Here is a 27553-nt window from a genome sequence, read left to right on the forward strand (position 1 = left end):
ATTTTTCTATTTTCTTGTGTCGTATCGCAAGCCCCCGTGTGCACGTCTGCGTGCACGAGCGCAACATTTCACATGCACGACTGTCGCTTGGCTGGAGGAGGGCAGCGATTTCCGCCTCATCGTGCAAGTTCGATAGAAAATGATGGAGAAGGAGCGACGTCGCCTCCCGTGTGTCCAGCCCATAACTGGAGGAGCGCTGCATGGAGCTCTGGTGGGCGACCGGGAGGTTGCACAGACAGGATCTGAGTCTCTGGAGGACGACCGGGAGGTCACACAGACAGCTGAGTCCCTGGGGTTCGGCCAGAAAACCGAGCCGACAGATGCCGAAACACTGGAAGCGCTGACTGGAGATTAGTCTCTCGGGGGCTCTGTAACATCCATATTAAGGCAAGCCTAGGCGCCAGAGGCAGAAGGGGAGTGATCTTCTTGGAGCCGGGAACCAAGAACAAGAGAGGAGTGTCTCGACCCGAGACCCCCTCGGAGCTGGGAACGAGAGGCGGATGAGGAGCGTCTCGACCCGAGACCCCCTCTGAGCCTGGAACCAGTAGCGGGTGAGGAGAACCAGGGACAGGGACTTGAAGAGGTGTCTCGACCAGGGCCCTCTTCAGGCACAGGGGACGCTGAAGAGCCGGGCAGGTTCTTGAAGCTGGCGTTGGACGCTGAAAAATCGGGCAGGACCTTGGAGCCGGCGTCTGACGCTGAAGAACTGAAGAAGACCCGGAAGCTGGCATGTGGTGCTGAGGCACTGGAGCAGACCTGGAAGCCGGCGTGTGGCGCTGAAGCACTGGAGCAGACCTGGAAGCCACCGTGGGCCGCTTAAGCACTGGAGCTGTCACGGGAGCTGGTCTGCAGTCTCTGCAGCTTCCGTAATCAGACTCATCTGCTCCACCTGAGCCTCATTACCACTCACTCGCTCCACCTGTTCTCCACCCTATTTAATCCCTACCCAGTCTCTGCTTCCCTGCCAGATGGTCACCTACTGTCCTTGTGAGAGATCCTGTACTAAAACCTTGTCTTGTTCTAGATTCCTGTTGCTGACCATAGCCTCCTCCTTTGACCTCCTGTTGCCAGATCCCCTGTCGGACTCTCCTGCCTACCTGATTCCTGTTGCCGACCATTGCTTCCTCCTTTGACTCCCCGCTGCCTGATCCCCTGTCGGACTCTCCTTCCTTCTGCCTACCTGGTTGCTGACCCCTGTTCTGACTTGACCACCGATCACCGCTTAATCCCTCCATTTGGTCCCAGCAGCGGCCTGCCTGTCTCCGCCTCTCCAGGCGTAAATAAACGGTTCAATCTGTTCCTTGTGTGTGGGCTGAATTACCGGGTCTTCCTTAAGACAACCGTTACAGTACCATCTGGCCAACATGGACCCGTCGCCGACACACGAATGGCGTTCTTGTGTGGAAACATCTATTACCAAACTGGAGGCGAACATGCAGGACCTCATAACTTTGGTAACTAACCTCTCCACATCCGCAGGTGCTCCCGACGCTGCAACTTCCCACGCCTCCACAAGTTCTCCTGTACAGCCGGCTCGACTATTCCTGGAACCACGCCTTGCTCCTCCAGAGGTCTTCGCAGGTCAACGCTCTCAGTGCCATCCTTTTGTTACCCAATGCGAGATCCAATTCGATCTACAGCCATCATCATTCCCCTCCGATCGGGCGAAGGTCGCCTACATGATCTCCCTGCTTTCTGGAAAAGCTAAGGTTTGGGGCACTGCTGAGTGGCAGAATGACTCTGCGATCTGTTACTCATTCAGAGACTTTTCTGCAGCCCTTATCCGTGTCTTTGATCCTGTTTTGCCAGAAAGAGAAGCAGCACGCGGATTACTCACCATGAGACAAGGCAACAAATGTGTCACCGAATATATTATAGACTTTCATACGTTGTCTGCAGGGTGTTCCTGGATGACGCTGCTCTTTGCGACGCCTTCTACCAGGGGCTGGCGGAGGAGATCAAGGACGAACTGGCTACTCGGGACACTCCAGCAGATCTAGCCGAGCTGGAAATCCTCGCCACACGCATTGATCTCCGGCTGCAGGAACGGCAAGGGGAGAGGGTTTTTTTTCGCCGGGATCGCCGACCCGAGACATGGGTCAAGCCAGCGCAGGAACCGCCTACTTCTACTTCCGCTTCCGCTTCTTCCTCCTTCAACGAGACCGGGGAACCCATGCAGCTCGGCCAGACCCGGATATCCGCCTCAGAAAAGGAACGGCGGTTCAAGGAAGGGCTGTGCCTTTATTGTGGAGGGGTCGGACATACAGCTTATCGGTGTCCAGTAAAAGGGCGGCCTCAGTAGGAGAGACGAGGCGCCTACTGAGTCAACGGAAGTCTTCAGAAGCCTCGGGTATGTTTTCCGTCTCAGCACAAATCTCATTAAATAACACAACTAGGGCTGTGTCTGTGTTCATTGACTCAGGGGCTGACACAGAGTTTCTAGACATAGGGTTAGCTCAAAGACTTACCCTCCCAACCCAGGCAACCTCCAAGACTGTTAAGGTTCTAGCTCTAGACGGTCACGTCTTACATCATATTACTCAGGAGACTGTTCCCTTGAAAATGATCATAGGAGGTAATCATCATGAACTGATTTCTTTTTTGCTTATTCATTCTCCCGAGGTTCCCATCATTCTTGGAGCCTCCTGGTTAACTAAGCATAACCCGCATATCGATTGGGCCCGTAAAGAGATTTTAGGATGGTCTCCAGAATGCTCATCCTCCTGCCTCCTGACCGCGGAGTCAGTTCCGAAGCGTTCCGGGTCTGGAATGGAGGACTACCCCAATCTGGCTGTGGTGCCTCCAGTCTATCACGATCTCCGTGAGGTATTCAGCAAGCATCGTGCCTCATCCCTTCCACCTCACCGGCCCTACAACTGTTCCATTGACCTTTTACCCGGAACTTTTCCTGCTAGGGGAAGGTTGTACTCCTTATCTGGTCCAGAAAACCAAGCCATGACTACTTACATTGAGGAATCCCTCAAAGCGGGGATCATTCGCTCGTCCTCATCTCCAGCCGGAGCTGGGTTTTTCTTTGTGGAAAAGAAAGACGGTTCCCTACGGCCTTGCATTGATTATCGGGGACTCAACAACATAACTGTGAAAAATCATTACCCTCTGCCGCTCATGAATACTGCTTTTGACCAAATCCAGGGGGCCACATTTTTCACCAAACTGGACTTAAGAAATGCTTATCACCTTGTTCGCATAAAGGAAGGAGATGAATGGAAAACCGCGTTCAATACACCCACGGGACATTATGAGTACCTTGTTATGCCATTTGGTTTGTCCAATGCCCCTGCAGTCTTCCAGGCGCTAGTAAACGATGTCCTTAGAGACATGGTTGGCCGTTACGTTTTTGTCTACCTGGATGACATCCTTATCTTTTCCAGAGACATGCAGTCCCATCAAGAACACGTTCGCGCCATTCTTCTCAGGCTATTACAAAACAAACTATATGTCAAGGCCGAGAAATGTGAGTTTCACCGCCGCACCACCTCGTTTCTTGGGCATGTTATCTCCCCGGATGGCGTTTCCATGGATCCGGCCAAGATCAAGGCTGTAAAGGATTGGCCGACACCTCAGAGTCGTAAACAGCTGCAACGCTTCCTTGGGTTCGCTAATTTCTATAGGCGGTTCATTCGGGGTTTCAGCTCTATTGCCTCACCACTTCACGCCCTCACGTCTGCCAAACGTCGGTTCGCCTGGTCAGGACAGGCGGAGACCGCGTTTAGGCACCTGAAGACATCCTTCACCACCGCTCCTGTTCTTTCTTCTCCTGACACGTCCCGGCAGTTTATAGTGGAGGTGGATGCATCTTGCTCTGGTGTAGGAGCGGTCCTCAGTCAAAGATCTACTGACAATAAGACTCACCCTTGTGCCTTTTTTTCCAGGAGTCTGTCTTCAGCGGAGCACAATTATGATGTGGGCAACCGGGAGCTGTTGGCCATCAAATTGGCTCTTGAGGAATGGCGGCATTGGTTGGAGGGGGCCGCCGAACCATTCAATTGTCTGGACTGACCATAAAAACCTCGAATACTTACGGACCGCTAAAAGACTTACCCCCAGGCAAGCCAGGTGGGCTCTGTTTTTTGGCCGGTTTGATTTCTCTCTCTCTTACAGGCCGGGGAGCAAAAACTTGAAGCTGGATGCATTATCTAGGATTTATGACTCCCTGGAGGATGATCACGTACAGGACCAGCCGGAATACATCTTACCACCATCCGTACGTCTATCCGTGACCAGGACTGATATCGAGCAGTTGGTGGCCAGTTCGCATCAGCATCATCCAGTACCAGCACATTGCCCTAGAAACCGCCTTTTTGTCCCCAAGCACCTGGTCTCTGATGTACTGTCCTTTTGCCACAACTCACGGCTGTATTGTCATCCAGGAATTCACAGGACGTTGTCCGCAGTCCGGGGTCGTTTCTGGTGGGACACTCTGGCTAAAGATGTCAAGGAGTACGTGCTGTCGTGTCGACACTGCTGCCAGGCCAAGACTTCTCGTCGACCCCCCGTGGGGCTGCTACGCCCGTTACCGGTTCCTAACCGACCCTGGTCTCATATCTCAATGGATTTTGTTACTGGCCTTCCTCTTTCTAATAACTTTACTGTTTTGCTCACCATTGTAGACCGCTTTTCCAAAATGACTCATCTGGTCCCACTCCCCAAACTGCCTACGTCTAAGGAGCTCAGTGTCATCATTGCCAGGGAGGTTTTCCGTCTCCATGGATTACCGGTCAGCATCGTTTCGGATTGGGGACCCCAGTTTGTTTCCCGCTTCTGGAAGGAGTTCTGCACCCTTCTGGGTATCCGAGTGGACCTGTCCTCCGGTTTCCACCCCCAGACGGATGGCCAAACAGAGAGGGTAAATCAGGAGGTGGAGACGAAGCTGCGCATGTTGTGCGAACGAGATCCCGCAATGTGGTCTCAGAATCTGTCTTGGGTCGAACATGCTATAAACTCTCTTCCTTCCAGTGCCACAGGTTTGTCGCCGTTTTACGTGGTCTACGGGTACCAGCCCCCAGTGTTCTGGGTGCAGGAGAGGGAGGCTGGGGTTCCCTCGGCCCATGCAGCGGCTGTGCGCTGTCAACGGGTGTGGCGGCGGGCTCGTCGAGCTTTGTTGGACACCTCCGCGGTGTACACCAAGAAGGCTAACAGGCATCGGGTCCCTGCTCCAGAATATCGGGTGGGACAGAAGGTCTGGCTCTCTACCAGGGACCTTCCCCTGCGGGTGGAAAATCGAAAACTGGCTCCCCACTTCATCGGTCCCTTCCCCATAGTGGGTATTGTCAACCCTGTGGCGGTGCACCTTGGTCTGCCCCCTACGCTCAGGGTTCATCCTACCTTTCACGTATCCAGGCTCAAACCTGTGACTCTGTCTCCGTTGGCTCCCTCCTCCAGGCCCCCTCCTCCCGCCCGGTTCGTTGCTGGGGGTCCGGTCTACACTGTGCGGCGCCTTCTCCATTCCCGGCGGTGGGGCCGCGGGATTCAGTACCTGGTGGACTGGGAGGGTTAAGGTCCTGAGGAGCGGTCGTGGATCCCTGCCCGGTTCGTGGTGGATCGCTCCCTGATCCGGGATTTCCATCGTTCGCGTCCGGACATGCCTGGTGGTCCGTCGGGTGCCGGCCCTTGACGGTGGGGCTCTGTCACGGGAGCTGGTCTGCAGTCTCTGCAGCTTCCGTAATCAGACTCATCTGCTCCACCTGAGCCTCATCACCACTCACTCGCTCAACCTGTTCTCCACCCTATTTAATCCCTACCCAGTCTCTGCATCCCTGCCAGATGGTCACCTACTGTCCTTGTGAGAGATCCTGTACTAAAACCTTGTCTTGTTCTAGATTCCTGTTGCCGACCATAGCCTCCTCCTTTGACCTCCTGTTGCCAGATCCCCTGTCGGACTCTCCTGCCTACCTGATTCCTGTTGCCGACCATTGCTTCCTCCTTTGACTCCCCGCTGCCTGATCCCCTGTCGGACTCTCCTGCCTTCTGCCTACCTGGTTGCTGACCCCTGTTCTGACTCGACCACCGATCACTGCCTAATCCCTCCATTTGGTCCCAGCAGCGGCCTGCCTGTCTCCGCCTCTCCAGGCGTAAATAAACGGTTCAATCTGTTCCTTGTGTGTGGGCTGAATTACCGGGTCTTCCTTAAGACAACCGTTACAGGAGCAGACCCGGAAGTTGGCATGTGGTGCTGAAGCACTGGAGCAGAGCTGGGAGCTGGCTGCGACGGTGTGCAGCGAGGTCGTCTACAGCCTCACCTTCTTCAAGCTCCCGTCGCAGTTCGTGCAGACCCCTGTGGTGTGGGTCTGTCTGGCGTTGTCCAAATCGCCAGTCTGGACCCCCAGAATGGGGATGTCTCAGGTGACTCCTCCATCTGAGAAGTCCACCACTCAAGCCAGTTCACCATTTCAGCCTTATCTGAATGAGACCAGTCCATTGCAGGGGAATCATCCAACCAGGGATTGTTTTCCCATAGCCATCTCTCCAGTACTGCAGATGAAATGTAGGGAGGCCCCGCTGGGTGAGTGCTGGGGCGGTCTTTTCTGCCTGCTGGGTCCATGTCTGGTCAGATCCCTACTGTCACGAATGGCGGTGGAGGTGAAGACCCAAATGCAGGCAGTCAAGGCAGGAGGCAAAAATCGGTGCAAGTAACAGGGTTTATTGTCAAAACGCAGGAACAGGGAACCACACATGACAGGGGAATGAACCACATAAGGCTCTGACAAGAGCAAACTAAAAACCACGGGGTATATATGCACAGAGGGAGTAAGAAGGAACAGGTGAAGTGAATGAGTAATTAGACCAGGTGAACTAATGAGCCAGAAACAGGAACCACAGGAACACAAGAGGGAAAACCGAACTAAACATGACAAAACTGAAAACCTAAAGCATGAACATAACAGAAACTGAACATGACAAAAACACAGAACTATAAACCAAGAGCAAGACCAAACTCAACATGACAAAAACCAAAAACCTAAACCATGATCAACATCTAACACACACCAAAACCCAGGAACCACAACACCCTGTCTTATCATAGGGGATACAGCGTGAAAATAACTCCCCTACCATTGATTGTCTCTTGGTGGGGTTTTGTAGGCTGTTGCTGCTTTGAGCATGTCATAGACTGCAGGATTTCTCCCACTCCACAGAGTGCCTCTGTTTCAGGTGTTGAAGTAAATTTGTTGTTCTCCTGCCTTTGGTAGCAACAGCCTTTAAACAGATTTTGCAATGTGCCGTTTGTTGCTCTAAATCCAAGGTTGCAAAACCAAACCAGTTCCAAATAATTGAGGAGATGGTGTTCTTTTTGGGAACAAGAACATGTTGACATATTAATGTCTCTCTGAGGGAAACTGGCAGGAGTGCTCTGACATCACTCTGAAATACGGAAGCCCAAGAGCTGTGTTAGCAGGAACAAAAAAAAAAATCCACATTTTCATAAAAATAAATTGTAATAAACAGCAAACACAAATTAATAAATTAAATCAATTAATCTCCCAACCCTAATTCTCTGTAATCTGGACCAATGAACAGACATCTGCAGTGTAACCATGGCAAATACTTGTAGTCTAACTTGTTCCAAATCAGAAAAGATGGCTAATTATCCATGGGAAAATGATGGAAAAAGCAGTGTATACTTAGCTTGACTAAAGCACCATTAAAACACCATATAAGCAGAGATGAGGTTTATATAGTTTCGCCAGGACTGAGATCCATAAAAGAGAAGCATAGAAACATTTCTGTCTTTGTTTTAATCCTGAATCTACACACAGTTTTCTGCATCTGACACCTGAAGTTACAGATGCTTCAGTTCCGGTCGTGTCTCTGCTGGAACCTCAAAATGGGACATTTGTCACAAACTGAGTCATGAAGTCATAAACTTGGAGGACATGAAGACACAAAGCCAGTAATGTCAGACAGCTCCAGTTTCTCTGAGCATCTGATGACATTCAGCTCTAGTTTCACAGCCGTTCTCTGAGTTTCTTCATTTGTGTTGTTTTCTGCAGCCTGTCAGGATGTCTGATCACAGAGGAAGGCTGTGCTTCTCTGGCCTCAGCTCTGACCTCCAACCCCTCCCATCTGAGAGAGCTGGACCTGAGATACAACCATCCAGGAGAGTCAGGAGTGAAGCTGCTGATGGCTGCACTGAAGGATCCACACAGACTCAGGTATGGAGAAGCTGCTGCAGCCACACAATGTCTGATAGAGGAGGAAGATCTGCAGACATTTTCTCTGTCCTTCATTCAGCTCTGTCTCTCTGCTTCATGCTGGATATGATGTAATATGAGCAATCACACATGTAGGAGCCTTTTTACTTTGCTCACAGCGGAAACAGCAGATGTTGTGGAGGAAGTCTCCGGGGGAGAACACCTGCAGGAACAACAGTGATAACTGTCTGTTGGACAAAGACTCTTTAGTTTGGACACATCTCTACAGGTTAAAGCCTCCTACAGAGTTTAGATGTGTTGAGTTCGAGCTGAGTAAAGCAAAGTCCAGACAGAAGCAGAGCTGATCAGTTATTACTGACACACAGCAACAACAAGCTAACTCTGCATCCGGCTGTCATCCTGGTTTTTATCTCCAATCTGGTCTTTGTTCTGGTTTTCAGTCTGATCACACACTTTAACTCTGTTTCCTCATTTTCTCTTATAGTTTTGTTTTGTTGTTGTTGTTGTTTATGCATACTGACAGCAGCGTGCTGTTATCTAGTTGCTGGTGTGTGACGTGGTTCTGCAGAGCAAACCAGTGTGTCATGTCAGACTGGAAACCAAAGTTAGAAGCTGCAGAATCATCCTGGTTCTTCAGCTCAGCTGTGCTCCCCTAGTCCAAGAAAGCATATGTTGTTATGATTTTGCTTCCTTTCTTTGACTTTCATTCCTGGTCTCCAGCCCCTGTGAGACCACTTGACATCAACATGTTGTCCACATGTGGCTGTGTATTCCTAGTAGTTTGTTCCAAAGGTACACATTCTTTGTAAAAGCATGATGGGATGTTTCCGGCCACACTTGGAACAGGAAATACTTTTGCGACAATCTTTACTGATGTGTCATATACACAAACAGCAAAACCGGGTGCCATTTTCCTTTAAGAAGGTTATCTTCTTCTCGTGTGTCATTTTTCCCAACTGTGCACATACATCCAGCAGGTGTCCTCCTCCACAACAAATACACATTTTTCTTCCTTCCTATTATCTGCAGTGTGCACATTTAAGAGATGCAAAGCTATATTATCCTAATAAAATAAAACTCGCTTATGACTAGGGCTGCACAGCAGCCCGTACTGGATTAAGCGGTCCAGAGAATGAATGAATGCTTATGACTATGTAAATACCACACCATGAACAAGTAAAACACACTAATGAAGGGACATTAACCTCTGATTCGGTACAGCCAAAAGGCAAGAACTATTCTACTCAGCCACAGACAACACAACCTGTTTGCTAGTACCTTTGATTGCTTTGCTTTGGATGTAATATATTTTCACTAATAATAAATTGTGTGACACTTGTATTCCTGTCTCTCCATCTAACAAGCCTTGACACGTGATTTGTGGATTACAGTCAGCTGCAGCAAGTGCAGAACTAAGAATGATTACATATGAATTTGGGATAAAAACATCTCTCCCTGTAGTTCTGTTGGGGTTATTCTAACACAATGACAGCTAGAAACTTTATAGCATTAAAAGCCTGTTATTGTTTTTTTTAATGATATTTCATACGTCAGGCATTTCTGGTCATTTATCATCAACAATGCTTCTTTTAGAAACAAAAACAAATAGTGTCCACTGCATTTGCTACATTTGGAACATTTCAATTGGTTTGGTTCTTTATATTTTCAAACAGTAACTTTTTACAAACGCATTGCCCTTATATTATATTATATTATATTATATTATATTATATTATATTATATTATATTATATTATATTGCCTTGTGGTAGAAAGAGATAGCCAGTTATTATTTTGTGTGAAAACTGATGAGCCATGTCGATAATTAGCAGGGAAGTCATTGCAACAACTAAGTGATCAGCGCAGGTTGTATAAACCTAAAACCTAAACACACTTAATGATGAAATTTCAGTCTTTAATGAGCTTAATTAAATAATCAAAACAGTTTATTTGGTATTGGGTTTGGCATAATGTAGATTGCATCATGAAATGAAATACAATAAGAAGTGAGGGATTTACAGATATTACCTTATAAACCTGCAGTATCATATTCTATGTACACATTTTCAACATGGTTTTGCTATAAAATCCATCCATCCATCCATCCATCCAGGTGGATAATGGATGGATATTCCTAAATCTGCAAAGCAGACTCACGAGTTCCTTTACATTACAGAGGTATCAGTCTCAGTACAGCTACAAATTCTACTCAGGGGTTCTAATCTATAGATGAAATGATTTCCTAGAGTCTCCAGGTATGATGGTAAAAGAACAAAATGGCTTCAGGGAAAACAGGGCATGCATGGTTTGTCTTCCGTTGTGAGAGCAAGGTTACAGGAGGGCAAAGAGACTTTGTTTTGTCGACTTTAAAAAAGCTTTGATTGGATAAATAGAGACCTTTTGGAATAAAAATTGATCTCTTCTGGTATTGGAGGTAAATGGTGATATTAAATCCCTATACAAGGATCCCGTTGCTTGTGTTCAGTTAAAGAATATTAGAATTGATTGGTTTCCTGCTCTGTTTGGAGGTAAAGAAGGAGATGTCCCAACTTTATTTGCTTTCTATGTAAATGACTTGGCCCAAGAAATCAAACAGGCTAAGCTTGGTTTAGACTTCAATTTGAGTATTTTTGTTATACGCTGATGACATTTTGTTGGTTGCAGAGATTGAAGTCAGTTTACAGAGGATGTAGAATATTATGAGTTCATGGTGTGGTAAATGGCAGCTGGCTTTTAATAGTGAAAAGACACAAATGATGCAATTTAGAAATAACCTTGTTCAGCAAAGCTGTCATACATTTCTGTTTGGATTGACACCATTGATGTTTACCTCCTCTGGCACTCTTGGTATCATGGTTCCCTTTTCATTGAAAATATGAGCTTCTATGAAGGAAGGAAAGCTCTGCCACAGTCAGCTGGAAAGGCTTTAGGGTCAGTCATGAATAAAATATAAAGGTGTCCTGATCTTGGCTTTTTAACATTCTCTAAGCTTTTTGATTCCATGGTTGCTTCAGTTTTATTTTATGCCGCTGGAATATGGGGTTTTAAGGACTCCCCGGAAAGTAACGCAATTCAGATTCGAACTTTGAGGTGCTGTCTTGGACTTCATAAACTCACTGCAAAGAGCATTATAGATGGGGACTCAGGATAGGAATCCTGTCTTGTAAAGCAAAGATGTGAATTGGTTCGGCTCTGAAACTGACTTGTTCCGTTACTAGATGAAGGGCTGACTAACAAAATCTTTAACTGGGACAAAGCCCAGAACCTTCCATGGTCAGGTGACATCTCTGCAATATTTTCCTCTTGTGGTTTATATTATATTTTTAGCAATAACTTGCAGTGTAAGATAGATACTGTAAAACAAAAGGCATTCCATCGTCATAAGAAACTATGGAAGGAGGAGATTTGGTGGAAACCTAAACTTAGAAGCTACGTCCAAATTAAAGAAGATTACTATACAGAATCATACCTAATGCTAGACTTAGGGAAAGGTCAGAGGTCATTGTGTGCACAATTTAGATCTGGTACGTTGCCCCTAGCAACTGAAGTGGGTGGGTATAAGGGTGTTGTTGGAGATAAACTTTATTTCCTGTTCCAATGTCCGCTGTATGATGAACTGAGGAAATTTCTGTCTGAAAATGTGCAAAGAAAGAAACCAGATTTGTTTTGGATGTCTGCGTATGATATGTTGAGTTGGTTCTTCAAGGGGGAGATTCATGTTTTAGCTAGATTTATTGAAACAGGATGGACATTAAGACAGAAAACATTGTTTCCTACATAAGAACACAATCTTTTAATTTGTATATTTTGATCTTGTTGTTGTATAAGTTGATGGATACATGAGACTTGTTCTTGGTTTTCTGGTTTTTCTTTTTTTTCTTTTTCTTTTTTTTGCCATCTTTGAATTGTCTAGATTTATATAGTGTAGCACCCGTACGGCCACTCTTTAGGATGAGAATGGTGGGTGCTTGGGTTCGTTATATGTAAAGGTGCACGAAGGTGCCCTGTTTTAACCCTATAACTGCCACAGGGCTACACCCTCCCCCTTCTAGAAGATTTTGATGTCCCCATCAAAAAAACACCTATATGACTCTAATAGCCTGGGGACTAGGGAAAGGGTTTGCGTTAGCACAAGTGACACATAACGCCATGGGGTGACACCAGAGAGTTTGGCGAGGAGTGCCCTTCGGATCTCTGTAGGCCCCACTTCCCACCAGCACTCCCTGGCTGAAGACTGTCACAGGATGTTCAGAGGGTTTGCCGAGTTCATTGTAGCTCAGCTGAACTACCGGTCGGGTCACTCTCCTCGACCGTTCAACTGGGACTTCAACTGCAGGTACTTGGGGTTGAATTATGTGGTCTGCTCCCCCTTCTGGATTGTCGATTTCTGGAACGGCGTTGGGAGGCAGATCAGGATTGTCATTAGTACCTGAATTTTGCTCAGTCAGATTTGAAACTTGTCTTAGCTGGTCAGTTTCATTAGTGGTGGGCTGAGATGGCCTTATAGACAGCTTTGGGTTTGTCAGTAGTCTGTCCCAGTCCACTTCAACTTGTCTCGGTAGGTTTACTTCCTAATAATCTGACTCTGAGGATATGTCATCTTCATTGTTGTTTGTCTGTCTTGGTTCTTTTGACTTGAATTGTCGTGCTCTGGTTACAGGTCTTTGTTTTGTCTCGTCCTCACTGTCATCCACTGGTAGTCTCACCAGGGTGCCAATGGGTAACAAGTGATTGCGGTGGACTGTTTTTTCAACACCCATTCCGCTTTCTGGCCTTATCTTGTAGACTGGGAGGTTGGGTAGTTTTTCCATGACAATGTACGGTAATGGTCTCCATTTGCATTTCAGTTTGTGCTGGGAGGTTGGGTAGTTTTTCCATGACAATGTACGGTAATGGTCTCCATTTGCATTTCAGTTTGTGCTTGCCAGTTACTCCAAAGTTCCTCAGCAAGACTCGGTCTCCTTTGTCAAGTACTTGTTCTCTGACATGCTTTTTGTGAGATTTCTTGTTTCTTTGATGGTTCTTGTCAGCAGACTCTGTTGCTAAAGTCTAGGCTCTCTGAAGATCTTTCTTTAGCTTTGCCACATATTGGTGGTAGGACATAGTCTTTTGGCCTTCATCAGACACTCCGAAGCAGATGTCTACAAGTAGTCGGGCTTCTCTGCCGAACATTAAAAGGTAAGGCGAGTAACCAGTTGCCTCATTTTGTGAGCAATTGTAGGCATGCACTAACTGACTTATCTTTTGACTCCATTTTTGTTTCTGCTTTGGATCCAGGGTTCCAAGCATGGACAATAATGTTCGCATGAATCTTTCTGGCTGGGGATCTCCCTGGGGGTGGTAAGGAGAGGTTCTCGACTTACGAATGCCCAGCATCTTCAGCAGGTCTTGGATCAGTTTGCTTTCGAAATCTCGCCCCTGATCTGAATGTATGCAGGCACGAAGTCCGTAGTGTACAAAGTAACGTTCATACAGTATTTTTGCCACTGTGGTCGCTTTTTGGTCTTTGGCTGGAAATGCTTGGGCGTACCGGGTAAAATGATCTGTCACGACTAAGATGTCGGCGTAACCTTGTGAGTCGGGTTCAAGTGACAGGAAATCAATACATACTAGGTCTAAGGGGCCTTGGCTTGTGATTTGATGAAGAGGAACAGCTTTTTGAGGAAGGGCTTTGCGAGTGATGCACCTCCCGCAGTTCTTTACATATTGCTCTACTTCGGATCCCATCTCAGGCAAGTAGAATCTGTCTCGGATGAGTTCAAGTGTCTTTTCCACTCCCAGATGTCCAGACTCATCATGGAGGGATTTTAGGACCATATGGGTGTGTTCTCTGGGGAGTACGAGCTGGCAAACCTCATCTCCAGCAGGTCTCTTGACTTCTCTGTAGAGCAGATTATCCACAATCACCAATTTACTAGCCTCTCTGTTGAGCAATGAGGCTGCTGTATTATCTCCTGAAGAAAATGGGAGGCTCTCACACAGCGACTGTTTGACTGGGGCAATTGTGGGGTCTGTGTCTTGAGCTCTAATGAGTTATATGTGGCTAAGTTGGGTTAGGCAACCAAGGTCCAGTCGCACTGGGTATACAAAGCATTCTGGTAAAGCGTCAGGTGAGACCCCTAGAGACTCTGCTATGGTGGCTGACTCTTTGGGTGTCTTTCTGCACTTGATCTGCTTGCATAGGGCTTTGACACTTTCTGGTGGCACACTATGCCATTTTTCTTCTTCATTTGAAAAAGGGTTACGTGACAGTGAGTCAGCATCAATGTTGCTGACGCCAGGTACTGCAAGGTAAAGTTGTATGTAGAGAGCGCTGAGAGCCAGCGGTGACCAGTTGCATTGAGTTTGGCTGTCGTGAGAATATATGTGAGAGGGTTGTTATCGGTTCTCACAGTGAACTGAGCTCCATACAAGTAGTCGTGGAATTTATCCACCACAGCCCACTTTAGAGCCAGAAACTCAAGCTGATGTACTGGATAGTTCTTCTCTGAAGCGCTTAACTTGTGGCTGGCAAAAGCTACCGGTCTTAAACCTTCTGGATACTCTTGATTAAGGACGGAGCCAAGCCCATGAAAGCTGGCGTCAATGTGGAGTGTGTAGGGCTTTGTTGAGTCAGCAAATGCCAACACAGGTGCGTTTGTGAGGCAGCTGATGATCTCTTGGAAAGCGTCAGAACAGGACTGATCTCACCGGTCTCCAAAAGGCTCACTGATTTTGTAGTAGGTGTTATCTGGTGAAGGAGCAGACTTTCTTTTCTTTTGAGTGGGAGGATAGCCTTTGCAGAGTTCTATGAGTGGTCTTACAATGATGGAGAAGTTTTTTATAAATCGTCGGTAATAGCCACAGAACCCCAAGAATGACTGCAGAGAAGCGAGGTCAGTGGGCTGCTTCCATCGGGTCACTGCTTCCACTTTTGCTGGGTCTGTGGCAATGCCGTGCTCAGAGACAATATGGCCGACATAGGTGACTTACGAGCGACAGAACTGGCACTTGTCGAGGGATAACTTGAGTCCTGCTTCTTCTAGACGATTTATTACTTTGAGAAGTCTTTCTTCATGTTCTTCCAGGGTTTTTCCAAATACAATCAGGTCATCCAGATAGACTATTACTTTCGAGCATGTGAATGTCACCGACTGCCTTCTCCATGAGCCTTTGGAACGTCGCAGGGGCCCCTGTAATTCCCTGCGGCATTCTTTCAAACTGGAAAAATCCCAGAGGACATATGAAGGCGGTTTTCTCTTTGTCCTCTTCTGCCATTGGGATCTGGTAGTAACCGCTGCGCAGGTCTAGCACCGAGAACCATTTACTGCCAGACAAGCAGTCTAATGCATCATCAATACGTGGCACAGTGTATTGATCTGGGATAGTTCTGCGATTCAGAGTCCGGTAGTCGACACACATGCGAAGTTGACCATTCTTTTTACGTGCAAGGACAATTGGCGATGCGTATGGACTCCTTGACTCTTTTATGATTCCGGCTGCTAGCAGTCCTTGAAGATGACGCCTTAGATCATCCAAGTCAGCCGGGGCAACACACCGGGACCGCTCTCTGAATGGAGTGTGATCACTGAGACGAATATGATGCTCTACTCCTTTGGCTAAGCCGACATCCCATTATTTGGTGGAAAACACATTGGCGTGTTGGGCAAGCTTTTGACTTAGTCTCTCTTTCCATTCTTTATTTATGGGGGAGCCACTGAAGTCAAACAAGGAGGGGTCCATAGCTGGAACAGTTTCACTTTGAACTTTTGGAGAATCAGTCACAATGTCCGCGACATGCAGGTTAGCTATCACTGTGCCCATAGGAATAGCAGTCTGTTTTAGGGACTCATTTCTTAGGAGCACCAGGAACTTGTTTTTATCGAGCATCTTTGAGAACAACACTGTTGGCTGGACAAGTACACTTGGAGGAAGAGCAGGTGAGTGAGCACGTTCAGTGATGAGTATGCTGTCTCTAAAGACTTGTTGCTCTTTAACTTTGCAGATGGCAATGTGTTCTTTACCAGGGGGAATGATGAGAGGGCCAGGCCCAGTCCACTTTACTTCAGCCACAGTTAAGTCTTGGATATTGTCTTTTGTGAGCCTTGTGTCAGGGACAGGCAAGCCATCTTTCTCTTGTACTTGGACTTTAACTGAATTGACATTCTCTGAGTCTCTTTTCTTTGATCTTGAGTTAAGGGGTCGGACTCCACTGACATTGGTGCCGATCAGGACAGGTATAGTTTCAGAACAGTGTGAGTCAGGACACACAAGAGCAAGAACAGGAGTGGACTTGACTTTGCTGGATTTTGACTTTTTAGGCAACTCGATCGGGATGTAGCCTTTGTACGGGTTACTGCTCTCTGACTCGCTCAGGCCCGAGATGGCTAAACCGGTCACAGGGTTAAGTGGGATGTGTGACAGGTGTTCAGCATACCAACTGTCGAAGATAATCGTGACCTGAGAGCCGCTGTCTAGTAGTGCAGTGCAAGGCCGTTTATTTTAACTGAGGCAGTGGAGGGAGGTCCAACTAACCCCTCAGGCAAGTAGGCAGTCTTCGCCTTTACAGCACTTCTCTTGACACTTGCGTTGGTTGTCTTTGCTCGTGCCTCATTGTCTGGTTTCTGGTTTGTCTTGAACTTTCTTTGGGCTTGTAACAGCTTTTGTATAACTTTAGGGTAGTTTTCAGGAGCCGCACATTTTGTTGCAAAGTGACGATCTTCGCCGCACCGGTAACAGAAAAAATCACTAGAGCCTCTGGGTGCACAGGTTCTTTGCTGCCCAGGTTTTAGAAGAGTCTCTTTTTGGTGGGGTACTGTAGCTGAACTATACCTAGGCTTGACTGACATGACTGAGACTTGTTTTCGGAGCTTTACAACTTCTTTCTTTAGAGCTTGTATGCTTTTATCTTCAGAGCTCTCAGCTGCTAGATAGCTTGTAGCAGGGTGACTTGGCATGGCTGAGGGTGCAGAGAGCTCACTCACTTGTGTTCTTAGCTCTTGTATTTCAGCTTTCAACTCTTTCAGCTCAGAATCGGGAGCTACTGTGGCACTTTTCGCATAGACAGCTTTAGGAGGGTGCAATCTCCGACTCGAAGCTTCATGCTCTTCTTCAAGCCTTATCTCATTCAGTAACTGTAGGAACGTAGGGGGGTCATTTCTACGCTCTCTTAATCTGAGGTTTAGGATCATTAGATCGGAACGAGTGGCACCTTTAATGAGTTGATCAAGACGGGCTTTGTCTGCAGCGTCTGACTGGAGTCCACCTTTTTGAACCACTCTGTTTAGAACTCGCTCCATGCGTCTCAGGAATTCAGAGTTTCTCACCTGGATGTTGACACAGCATTCTGAAGGCAAAGTACAATTCTTCACCAGTTTCTGGTGTGCCGAAAGTGTTCTCTAGTATGTCAGTGTAGTCAACAGATGTTGCATCTGGGTTGTTGAATCGGACAGCTTGTAGAATCTCGAGTGCAGGACCCTTTACACTTTCCATTATTCTCATTTTCTTTTCTCTGTCAGGCCGATCGCACTCTTCGATCATTAGTCTGGCTTGTTCTATCCAGTTCTCCAACTGTTCTTCTCCAGGAGGTGTGGGCGTGGCTCCTGAGAAGGTTCTCAACCTTCGGTAAGGACTGCTGTCATTGTTCGTGGGCTTGTTATTCTTTTGCAGTATGTCACCAACTGCTCTAATTATAGCCTCAGGAGTAGATGCTTGAAGTGGGGAAACAAGGCTGGGGTCAGGGGGTGGCAAGAGTAGACCGTCTCCGGCTGCTTGAGCTGGGGCTTCATTTTCCTGTTCAGAGGGTCCGAAGATCCTCCACGGCATAGCTGAGCCCTTGGGCAGGACATCCAGAGGAATAGTTTTTGTATTCACCTTCTCTCTGCACTCACATAGTACAGTTAAACTTTGAGACTGCGGGTCATACATCCTTCCTCTTACTTTGACTCTCCCAAGTGCTTTTATAGACTGCACCGTTTCTTCAATGAAACTTACTTCAGCTTCTTCTGGTACATCTTTAACCAGCAAGGCGTTTGCAGGGTCAATGCCTTCTCCCTTACACCAGTTCCTTAACTGAGCCATCCCCATATTGTTTTGCTTTAACGCTTTAGTCACTTGTTAGATTTTGAGTTTGTTTTATGTTTTAGATTAGCTTAGCTTTGTTACTTTAGCTTAGTTTTAGCTTAGTTTGAGCTTAATATTACATAGTAGCGCTTTAATTTAGCATGAGGAAAAACTTTTTTGTGCAAACACAGTGCCCCATTAAAATGATTTTACATAAGAATTAACTTAACAGTTTTACTTTTACAGTACTTTCAAATCAACTTTTAAATCTCTGGGTCAAACGCTAACTTTTAGAGCTAATTTTGAGCTACTTTTAAACAATTTTATCCCAGAGGTGCCTCCATTTTATGTGTAGCACCCGTACGGCCACTCTTTAGGATGAGAATGGTGGGTGCTTGGGTTTGTTATATGTAAAGGTGGATACCACGAAGGTGCACCTAGTAAGTGGATACTTCCAAACTTAAAAGTCAAACCAGTATTATGCAGAGTAGTCTTATGTAAGAAAGATATGACCCAGAGATGACTTAATTTAGGCGAACTGTAAGGCCTTAGTTTTAATAAACAATAATTTGGCAAAAATAAATATTAAACCCCAGAAACAAAATATAAATCCCCAAATAGACATACAAAATAAAACAAAAACCAATATAGTATTCCCCAGACAAATCAAAACCCCTACAAATTAGATGTAAACCTTGTTAGTTTCAATATATTTTTCCTCCTCCAAAACCACAATATCATGCGCTTAGCCCTTAGCTCAATACTCCAAAACACAGAACAATATTCAAACAGTAGTGAACAAGCGCGTGAACAGTCTCCTTATTTAGCAGTGGTGGTGGGCCCACACACACACACACACAGTCAAGGTTACTCACGGTTCCTCGTTAACTCACGGATCCACGAACTCGAAAGGAAAGACGTTGCAGGCCTGTTACTCTTTCAAAACATTGAGTACGTCGAAATAGGTCTTGCAAAACATTGAGTGCGTCGAGATATCGAGATCCCGGACGTTGGAAGGTGACACAGTGCAGCTAGCCTAGCTATAGCACCTCGTGGCTCGCTGGTAGCCTCCTCCGCTCGCTTGTCCTCCTGTCCGGCTCTCCCGCTCCGTCGGTCCTCGGCCTCGCTCGAGTCTCTCTACTCGTAAACGTACGAGCCTCCGGTCCTCTTCACCAACCTCTCGTGTGGGACACCCACCGAGCCTCTTTCCGCCGAGGAGTTTGAGCCTCCGCGCTCCAACTCCGCTGTTTTTTTCCTGAGTCTCCTCAACCCGAGTCTCTCCCGCCTCTGTCTGCTTTTTCCGAACTTTTCCTTCCCCCCTCTCGCATGTCATTAGTCCCGCCCACTCGCGCCCTGCCCGCAAATCACCAGACACAGAGCTGAGTGACTACATAAAAGGACCAATGAAATTACAGAAAAGGAAAACATCACTTAAATTTACAACCTTCGGTTGCAGAATAAAAACTGTAGTGAAATAATCTTATAACACACAGTATCTTATACCTCTATAAATTTAAAGTAATCTCCTGTACTTTATATTTAATTTTTTGTAATGTAAACATGTCAATATAAACAATAAAAAGCAAATGAATGTTTGCTTTAGAATATTTAAGTTACTAATTAAATTTGATAAAGGATTCACATTAACTCCTTAAATACCAAAGAACCACTGCATTGTGTTTTAACCCTATAACTGCCACAGGGCTTCATAGTATAGTGTCTTTTTTACAACCACAGCACTGCAAGGTTAAAGTGGTTGCTAACATTAAGGACAAGAAATTAAGTAGTGTAAGTAAAATGTTTATTTTACAATCAAACCAAAAAGGACTAAAGCTAACTGAACAGTTCTGAGAGCAAAATGCAATGAAACTTAAAGCAAACAACGACAACCAAGGGATTTCAAGAGAAACCAAAATAATACTAAAGGCTTAAAGCCGTTCACAAAGTTACCCAACTAACAAAGGCAAGCTGTGCTGAATGATCACAGCTGCCCTGAATGATCGTCGGCAGCCATCTTATGTGGTGGAGCACATCAGGTGATTGGGCCAATCACTGGCAGGGGAAGACAGGGCAGACCAATTGCGGACATGTGATGGCACAGCCAGGTGCACAGCAAAATCAGCAGTGTCAGTTCAACTCTGAGAGTTATATTCAACACTTTCGAAGTGTCTATATTGGTCCATACTAAATCGAGGTAATTCAACACTTTTGAAAGTGTTAATGATTTTACAGTGTGACAGTTAAAACAACACTTTCAGGAGTTGAAATTTGACACAGGCCGTGTAGAATTTACACAACACTAGTGTAGAGTGTCAAAATTCAACTTTCAGTGTGTCATTTTTAACACATTTTCAGAGTTACAACTATGTTAACACTATAGAAAGAGTGAATAACTCAATATTTAACTCTTATGTAGTTAATTTCAATTTTAAACAACACTACTAATTTCAATTTTTAAACACTAGCGAGAGAGAAAATAATCCTAATTTCATTTGTGATGTTTCTGAAAATAGAAATTTCCATAATTGTTCTAATACTAACAAACATACCTAGCAAATATTCTGTTCCATAGTTTCTTAACCATTTGGTGGTTGACACTTCGGAGTATGCATTCACATTAAAATGAACACTTAATATGTCACCACCAGAGATGGGAAGTAACAAAGTACAAGTAACGAAGTACTGTAACGAAGTACATTTTTTTGGTATCTGTACTTTACTGAGTATTTATTTTTCTGAGTACTTTTTACTTTTATCCGTTACATTTTAACGCAAGTATCTGTACTTTTTACCCCGTACATTTTCAAATCAGGCTCGTAACTTTTAACGCACAACAAATAATTGAAATGTTATTTGGAGCCAGAAGGAAAACATCTTCGAAGGCTCTGCCAATAGTATGAAACATTACTCACGGCTACATACATCCCAGCTTGTGATTAGCTCGCTGTCCATGATCGTTCTTTTCATTGGTTACAGACTACAGTAGCACCACGCACATGCTTTCTCTGCCTGCACATGTGCCTTCAGGCTTTTGGTAGGTAGCTGTTTGGTTTTTTTTCCACGCTAACTCACTTCAGCAACTTCAACGAGAGATTCATTAACACGAGGATTATGGAACTGAACCAGGCAGCAACATGTCCGATACCAAGGAGCAGGATAATGTGGTAGAGGTAAAGCCTGATGATTCCGTGTCGAAGTACGAGCCAGATGAACGGGACGAACAGGCCCAGAGTTACCACCCATGGCCTTACTTGAAGGAAATGTTCACGCTAGTTGGCTCAAAAAAGGATTCATGGCGAATGAACTGTGTCCTGTGCAGACCCAAAGTCAGAGAGCTTCTCGCTTACAAGAATTCTCCGTCAAATTTGAAAAAGCACATAGAGGTAAGCAAAACAAACAGCTAAGTGTTAACGTGACATTATGCTAGGTTAATAAGTTTAGCATTCTATGACCATCATGATGTTTCAGCGATGTACCAGTTAGGCCCAAAGTTGTAGTTTGGTAGTTTAAAACTTTTTCATATGACATGGACCGATAATTTTTCAGCACTTGAGCCACAAGACCACGTTTCATTTCATGAAACTTGGCTTCTTAGACCAAAATCTTGAGCTAAAAGAATGTCTTTGTTAATGTATTACACGATTTGGTCCATAATGCCATGCTATAGCTTATTGATGTTGGTGGAGTACAGGTGTAATAGGTTAATTTACATTTAATATTATTTGCTGCTTGAAGACATATTGTCTTATATGCCGCCTTATATGTGTTTAAAGACCTGTTCATTGTTCAGTGCATGTGAAAATAATAGACCAAGTAATTGCATTCTATATGCGAAAAGAACTGTTGTGAATAAGCTGTAATTAAACCTGTCTGATGAGGTCATCTATTCCTGCTGGGATCAGTAGTAGCAATCACTTGGTCTTTTACCAATATATCTTCACATGTATGGAACAATGAACAGGTCTTTAAACACATGTAAGGTGGCATATAAGACAATAGGTCTTCAAGCAGCAAATAATAAAAATGTAAATTAACCTATTATACAGGCACATGTTGATCAAAATAACAAGTGTAAACTTAATGTAAATTAAGTAATGCAGATGTTTGAATGCAATTCAACCCTTTAGTTAAGGCTCTATAACTTATTCGTTTATTTATTTTTTACTTTTTTCACTTATAGAGAAAGCACAAAAACCACATGGAGAAATACTTGAAATTAACTTCCATCAAAAGGAAATCCTCTGAGCCAGAGGAAGGCCAAGGTCCCGCTGCCAAGCAGGTTTGTAATGTAAGTTTTTCATGTTACTTATTAAGATTCAGAGATCAAAAGATGCTCTCAGCACACCTATGTCAGGGATCAACCTATTCTTTATTTGTAGTCATCAGGTTACAGAGCCTGCCCCAGAGAGGCAACATGCCCCTCCAGCCGCTCATTCAGTGTCACAAAGTTCTTTTTGTACACTAGACATACAGAAGTAACAGATGGCCAGCCCTTAAAAGAGCATACTGTAGACACTTTAGTGGAAGAAATAGTGTGTGATATTTTGCAAATGTATTTGTGAGACACAGCTGTTATCAGTTCACATGACTCTGGTTAGCTTCTAGTAGGTGCTGTTCCCAACCTTTTTGAGAGTGGTATGCCATTGGGAATTGACTGTAAATATAGTCAGTACTATAATTGTACTATAATTGTTTTCCCCACCACAGGTTAAACTCTGGGAAACCAAGAAAGTCTCACAGAAGAGTGTGGATGATGCCATCATCAGCTTTGTCATCCAAGGCTTGCAACCTCTGAGTGTCGTGGAACAACCAGGCTTCAAAGACCTTGTACAGCACCTGCAGCCAGGGGTCAGTGTCATCTGCCGGGGTACCGTCAAAAACAGAGTGGTTAAAGCTACCCAAGACATGAAGAAGAATCTGAAGGCTGCAATGTCCAAGGTACAGTTTATCGCTACAACAACAGACTGCTGGACAGCACACAGAAGATCATTCCTAGGTGTCACGGCCCATTGGTTGGACCCTCTGACGATGAGACGATGCTCCGCTGCTCTAGCATGCTGTCAGTTAGAAGGATCTCATACCTTTGCAGTACTCGCCGGTGCCCTGAATAACATACACACGGAATACAACATCCGGGCGAAGGTAGTGTGTACAACCACTGACAATGGCTCCAATTTCATAAAAGCATTTAAAGTGTATGGACATGATGAAAACAACAACACAGGAGGACCACTCCAGGGGGCAAGTCAAACCAGAGAAGAGAGCAGTGATGAGGAAGAAGGCGAACCTGTGGAGATTGTTGACGCTGGAGGTATATTGGATGAAGATGATGGCCTGGAGTATCAGCTGCCAAAGCATCATCGCTGTGCCTGCCACCTTCTCAACCTGGTTGCAACAGTTGATCTCTCTGCAGCAGATGCTGATCCAGTCTATAAGAGGGTCTCTCGCTCAGCATTTGCAAAGTGCCACAGTCTATGGAACAAGACCAGTAGATCCACCCAGGCTGCAGAGATCATCGCAAAAAAATGCAAACTGCAACTTGTGAGGCCAGTCGAGACGAGATGGAATTCTCTCTTCTTCGCTGTGGAGAGGCTCGGAAGAATCATAAACGAACAAGGAGAAGAAGCCATCGCATCTGTTTGCAGTGCACTAAAAATCCCCATGTGAGTACTACTGTCTTTAAAACTGATTGACTGCATGAGGTAATATTCATCAATTCATATTTACCAATTGAGGTCAACACTCCCTTCGTGTGGTTAATATGATTCCATCAACACCACACATTCCTACTTTCTAAATTAAGTAATAGTGACGTATGCTCATCTTTTTGGAAATATGTTGTTTTCTCTAGTAGTTAGACTTTTTGTATCCATTTATGTTTGTTTTTGGCAGGTTGACTCAAGCGGAGATTGCGTTTCTGAGAGAATACGCCAAGACCATGAAACCAGTTGCGAAGGCCGTCAATATCCTACAGGGAGAGGCCAACGTGCAGATGGGATGGCTTGTGCCTACAATAACACTGCTCAAGGTGTGTGTCACTCCCCCTTTTCAACTCAGTACATGTAGTTTTTCTTATTTACCGTAGGATAAAAAAAAGTGCCATGTTGATATTAAACTAGATTTTTTTTTTTTTACTGTGTTTGCATTTCTGTCTAATAAAAATTCTATTGATTAATCAAGGCTAAGCTCGAACAGTTCCACATCTCCTCCAAGTACTGTGGGCCATTGTTGGACGCACTACAAGCAGGACTTGAAAAGCGTTTTGGACAGATGCTTGGTGATCCAGAGCTAATTGCAGCAGCAATTCTGGTCCCCAAGTTCAGGACGACCTGGACATGTAACGAAGAGATCCTAAAAAGTGGTAAGTGACTACTGTACTGTTGCTGATGCTTTTTAGTTAATTGATGATCAGATCTTTTTGTCAGATTTACAGTATCCATAATTATTTCTTGCAATATGCATTATTCACTTGTGAAAACTAAATTACAATCCTTTTCAAGTGTATAAAATAATTCTGCTGAATATATTAATGTCCAATTTCCATGATTTTATTTTTTAATCTAGGGTTTACAGCAGTGGTAATGGGGGAACTGCTTTCAAACCTTTGATTTTTGTAATTTTGTAGGCCTTGACTACATCAAAAGCCATCTGAAGGATCAACCCACAGTGCATTCAGGTAACACTCCCCAGTCTTCAGATGAGGACGACTTCTTTTCCACCATCAAGAAGGGTAAAGCACATGAAAACACCAAAGAGCTCGAGTCCTACCTGGCCAACCCAGATGATGACATGGATGTCCTCAAATCTTACCCAGCAGTGTGCCACCTGTCTCTTATGCTGAACACACCACTACCTGCCTCAGCTGCCTGCGAGAGGCTTTTTAGCACTGCAGGACTGATTCTCCATCCTAAAAGGGCCCGCATTGGGTCAGAGAACTTTGAAAACCAGCTTCTGCTGAAGCTAAACAAACCTTTTTGGTAGTCATGTGGAGTAGAGATAATATGTTCGGGGTGGTATTGTGAGAGACAGTGTTTTATCAGAATTTTCATGGTCTGAGTACCTCAGTTCAGTTAACTCAGAAAATGCCTAATTTTCACTTCATTGAGCAGCTAGCATGGGTCTACAGTAGCCCTGTAGCGTGTAATACTGAAGTTCTCTGATGGACTCAAACTCAATTTAACATCTCTCTGAGATCCCATTAACACAAACTAAATAAATCCAGCCTGAATCAGATCTGTACCATATTCAGACTGAACTCTGATTGGTATTAACATCACGTGACCATTAAAACCAGTCTGAATTCAGTCTGTTTGTGGCACAGATCTGACTCAGGCTGGATTTGGGGCCTATTAGTGTGTTGTGATTAGTGTTGCTGCCTGGTTCGGTTCCGCAGTCCTCACATCAATGGATCTCTTGTTGAAGTTACTGAAGTTTGTTAATGTGAAAACAACACTACCTGCAGCCTGTAAGCTGAGAAAGCTGTGGACAGAAATTGGGGATGACAAGATGGAGGAAAGTGATGGATTTTCTAAAAAGCACTTAGGGTTTTTTGTTACTTAAAATTTGTTTACAGCCAAGTTGTCTCGAAGACGTTATTTACACTGACGGCTAGATTCAGCCTGAATCAGATCTGTACCATATTCAGACTGAACTCTGATTGGTATTAACATCACGTGAGCATTAAAACCAATCTGAATACAGTCTGTTTGTGGCACAGATCTGACTCAGGCTGATTGTTGATTTAGCTGCTGCCTGCCAGTGTAACTGGGGAGTAAAGAGATGGGTAGAAAAGAAAAAGGTGATAGGTTTATGTTTACAAAACACTATTTGTTTTTTTTGCTCTAAGTCCAGTGCATTCTGTGCATGGCTGAAAAACGTGTTTACTGTACATATGTATCTGACTAGGCTGCTGTCTTATTAAAAATATAAACTTGATTTCAAGAGGTGGGTCTACTTTCCTTGAGACTTTACATCAGTGTGGAAACCAATCCTTGGCCAAAGGCCAGTTTTAACTAAGACATGTGTTTGGAGTTTAACATTAAGACCTGAGGACCTGATTAAATGTTTGATCACATAAATGTCCTCTAAATCCTAACAGTCCACTGAAAAAAACCCAAAAAACTAGGTTTCTATGTTAGTAGCACAAACCTGTTTGGAGATATATTCATAGATTTGCACAATTTCTTTTTTCCGAAAATGGCAGATCTACAAGCTCATAGTGCTGCACTCGCTGTGCCTTGAGCTTGTAGATCTGTTATTTTTTAAAGTGTAATGGTATAAGAGTTTAAAATCTAAAGTGACACTTAAAAAAAAACTTTTACTTTTACTCTAAAAGTACATTTCATAGCCTGTACTTTTTTCTTTTTACTTGAGTAATTATTTCATTGACTACTTTTACTTTTACCAAAGTCATTTTTTTCACAAGTACTTGTACTTTTACTGAGTACAGAATGTAAGTACTTTTCCCATCTCTGGTCACCACCCTCCAAGCTGTCAATGATTACCTTATTCACTGGACCTTCTTCACTGGACCAAACTCTGAAATCTCTGAAAACTTACATTTTCCCAGTGCTAGCTGTCTTTGGTGTTGTTTCACCAATGCTTTTGTAATATTTTTGAAATTCTTCACAGAGCTCTTAAAAAAATTATGCTTGGCCTCAAACCTCATACATCATACATGAAGGAATGGACCTGTTTTCTGAATGCGGCGCGGAAAATGTATCATAAAATGGTGCTTTGGAATCATTCTTTTCTAAAGAAATAAAGACTTGAACAGCTTGTGGTGATCACTAATCAAGTGCTTCAAATAGTATGTATACCCTTAGTTACAACTGGTGAAAACACGATATTCACAATTTGAATCAAGAGCAGGGGCAGATTCCAGTAACTGTTTTGTCTTTCCACAAGATCACCAAAAATCAGAGGAGCATTTCTCAAAAGACACCATGACTAAATAAGTCCAAGATCCTTACTCTCATCCACCTTCAGTCCACTTGATCTATTTTTTCTCTCAGTATAACCATAGTTAAAGCTTTGGATCCTCTGTGACAATGATTCCAAAGACAGACACTTCTGGTTGAACAGGTGCTGAAAAACAAGTTTCAGTTCATACTGCACTACACCTTCAAGCAAATCATGCATTATGTTAACTGCATAATTATCAGAGGTGTGAAAAAATGCATTGTATTGAACAAGCATGTCTTTTTTACACCAAATGTTGAACCCAACACAGAATTTTCCTGTTCAGCTGTACAATGTTCTGAGTGGATTTCTTTTGTACGAAAAACCATACCAGGGTCATCTTCAGTGAAGACAGTTTGTAACTCATCCTTACTGGTT

General features: G+C 44.6%; 1 protein-coding gene and 1 long non-coding RNA gene across 4 annotated transcripts; one reads left to right on the forward strand and one right to left on the reverse strand.

Annotated features, from left to right (window-relative positions):
* Nucleotides 1–5758: 5758 nt before the first annotated feature.
* Nucleotides 5759–24828, reverse strand: LOC121647011. The gene is made up of 3 exons (XR_006011753.1): nt 24817–24828; nt 23234–23236; nt 5759–5992 (listed from the first exon to the last, which is right to left on the reverse strand). It is a non-coding gene; the product is annotated as an uncharacterized LOC121647011 (long non-coding RNA).
* On the forward strand, nt 20731–26149 carry LOC121646934. Of its 3 annotated transcripts, none has more exons than XM_041996068.1 (6): nt 20731–21597; nt 22395–22502; nt 22922–23877; nt 24107–24242; nt 24395–24575; nt 24840–26149. In XM_041996068.1, exons 1-6 carry the CDS (start codon nt 21349–21351, stop codon nt 25193–25195), a joined length of 1986 nt encoding a protein of 661 aa, XP_041852002.1. In that variant the 5' UTR covers nt 20731–21348; the 3' UTR covers nt 25196–26149. The 3 variants fall into 3 exon arrangements, with proteins under 3 accessions (XP_041852002.1, XP_041852003.1, XP_041852005.1); XM_041996069.1 differs by having other exon boundaries at nt 22395–22493; XM_041996071.1 differs by having other exon boundaries at nt 21472–22502.
* Nucleotides 26150–27553: the final 1404 nt, after the last annotated feature.

The sequence above is a fragment of the Melanotaenia boesemani genome, chromosome 10 (genome assembly GCF_017639745.1).
Source record: "Melanotaenia boesemani isolate fMelBoe1 chromosome 10, fMelBoe1.pri, whole genome shotgun sequence".
Lineage (NCBI taxonomy): Eukaryota > Metazoa > Chordata > Actinopteri > Atheriniformes > Melanotaeniidae > Melanotaenia > Melanotaenia boesemani.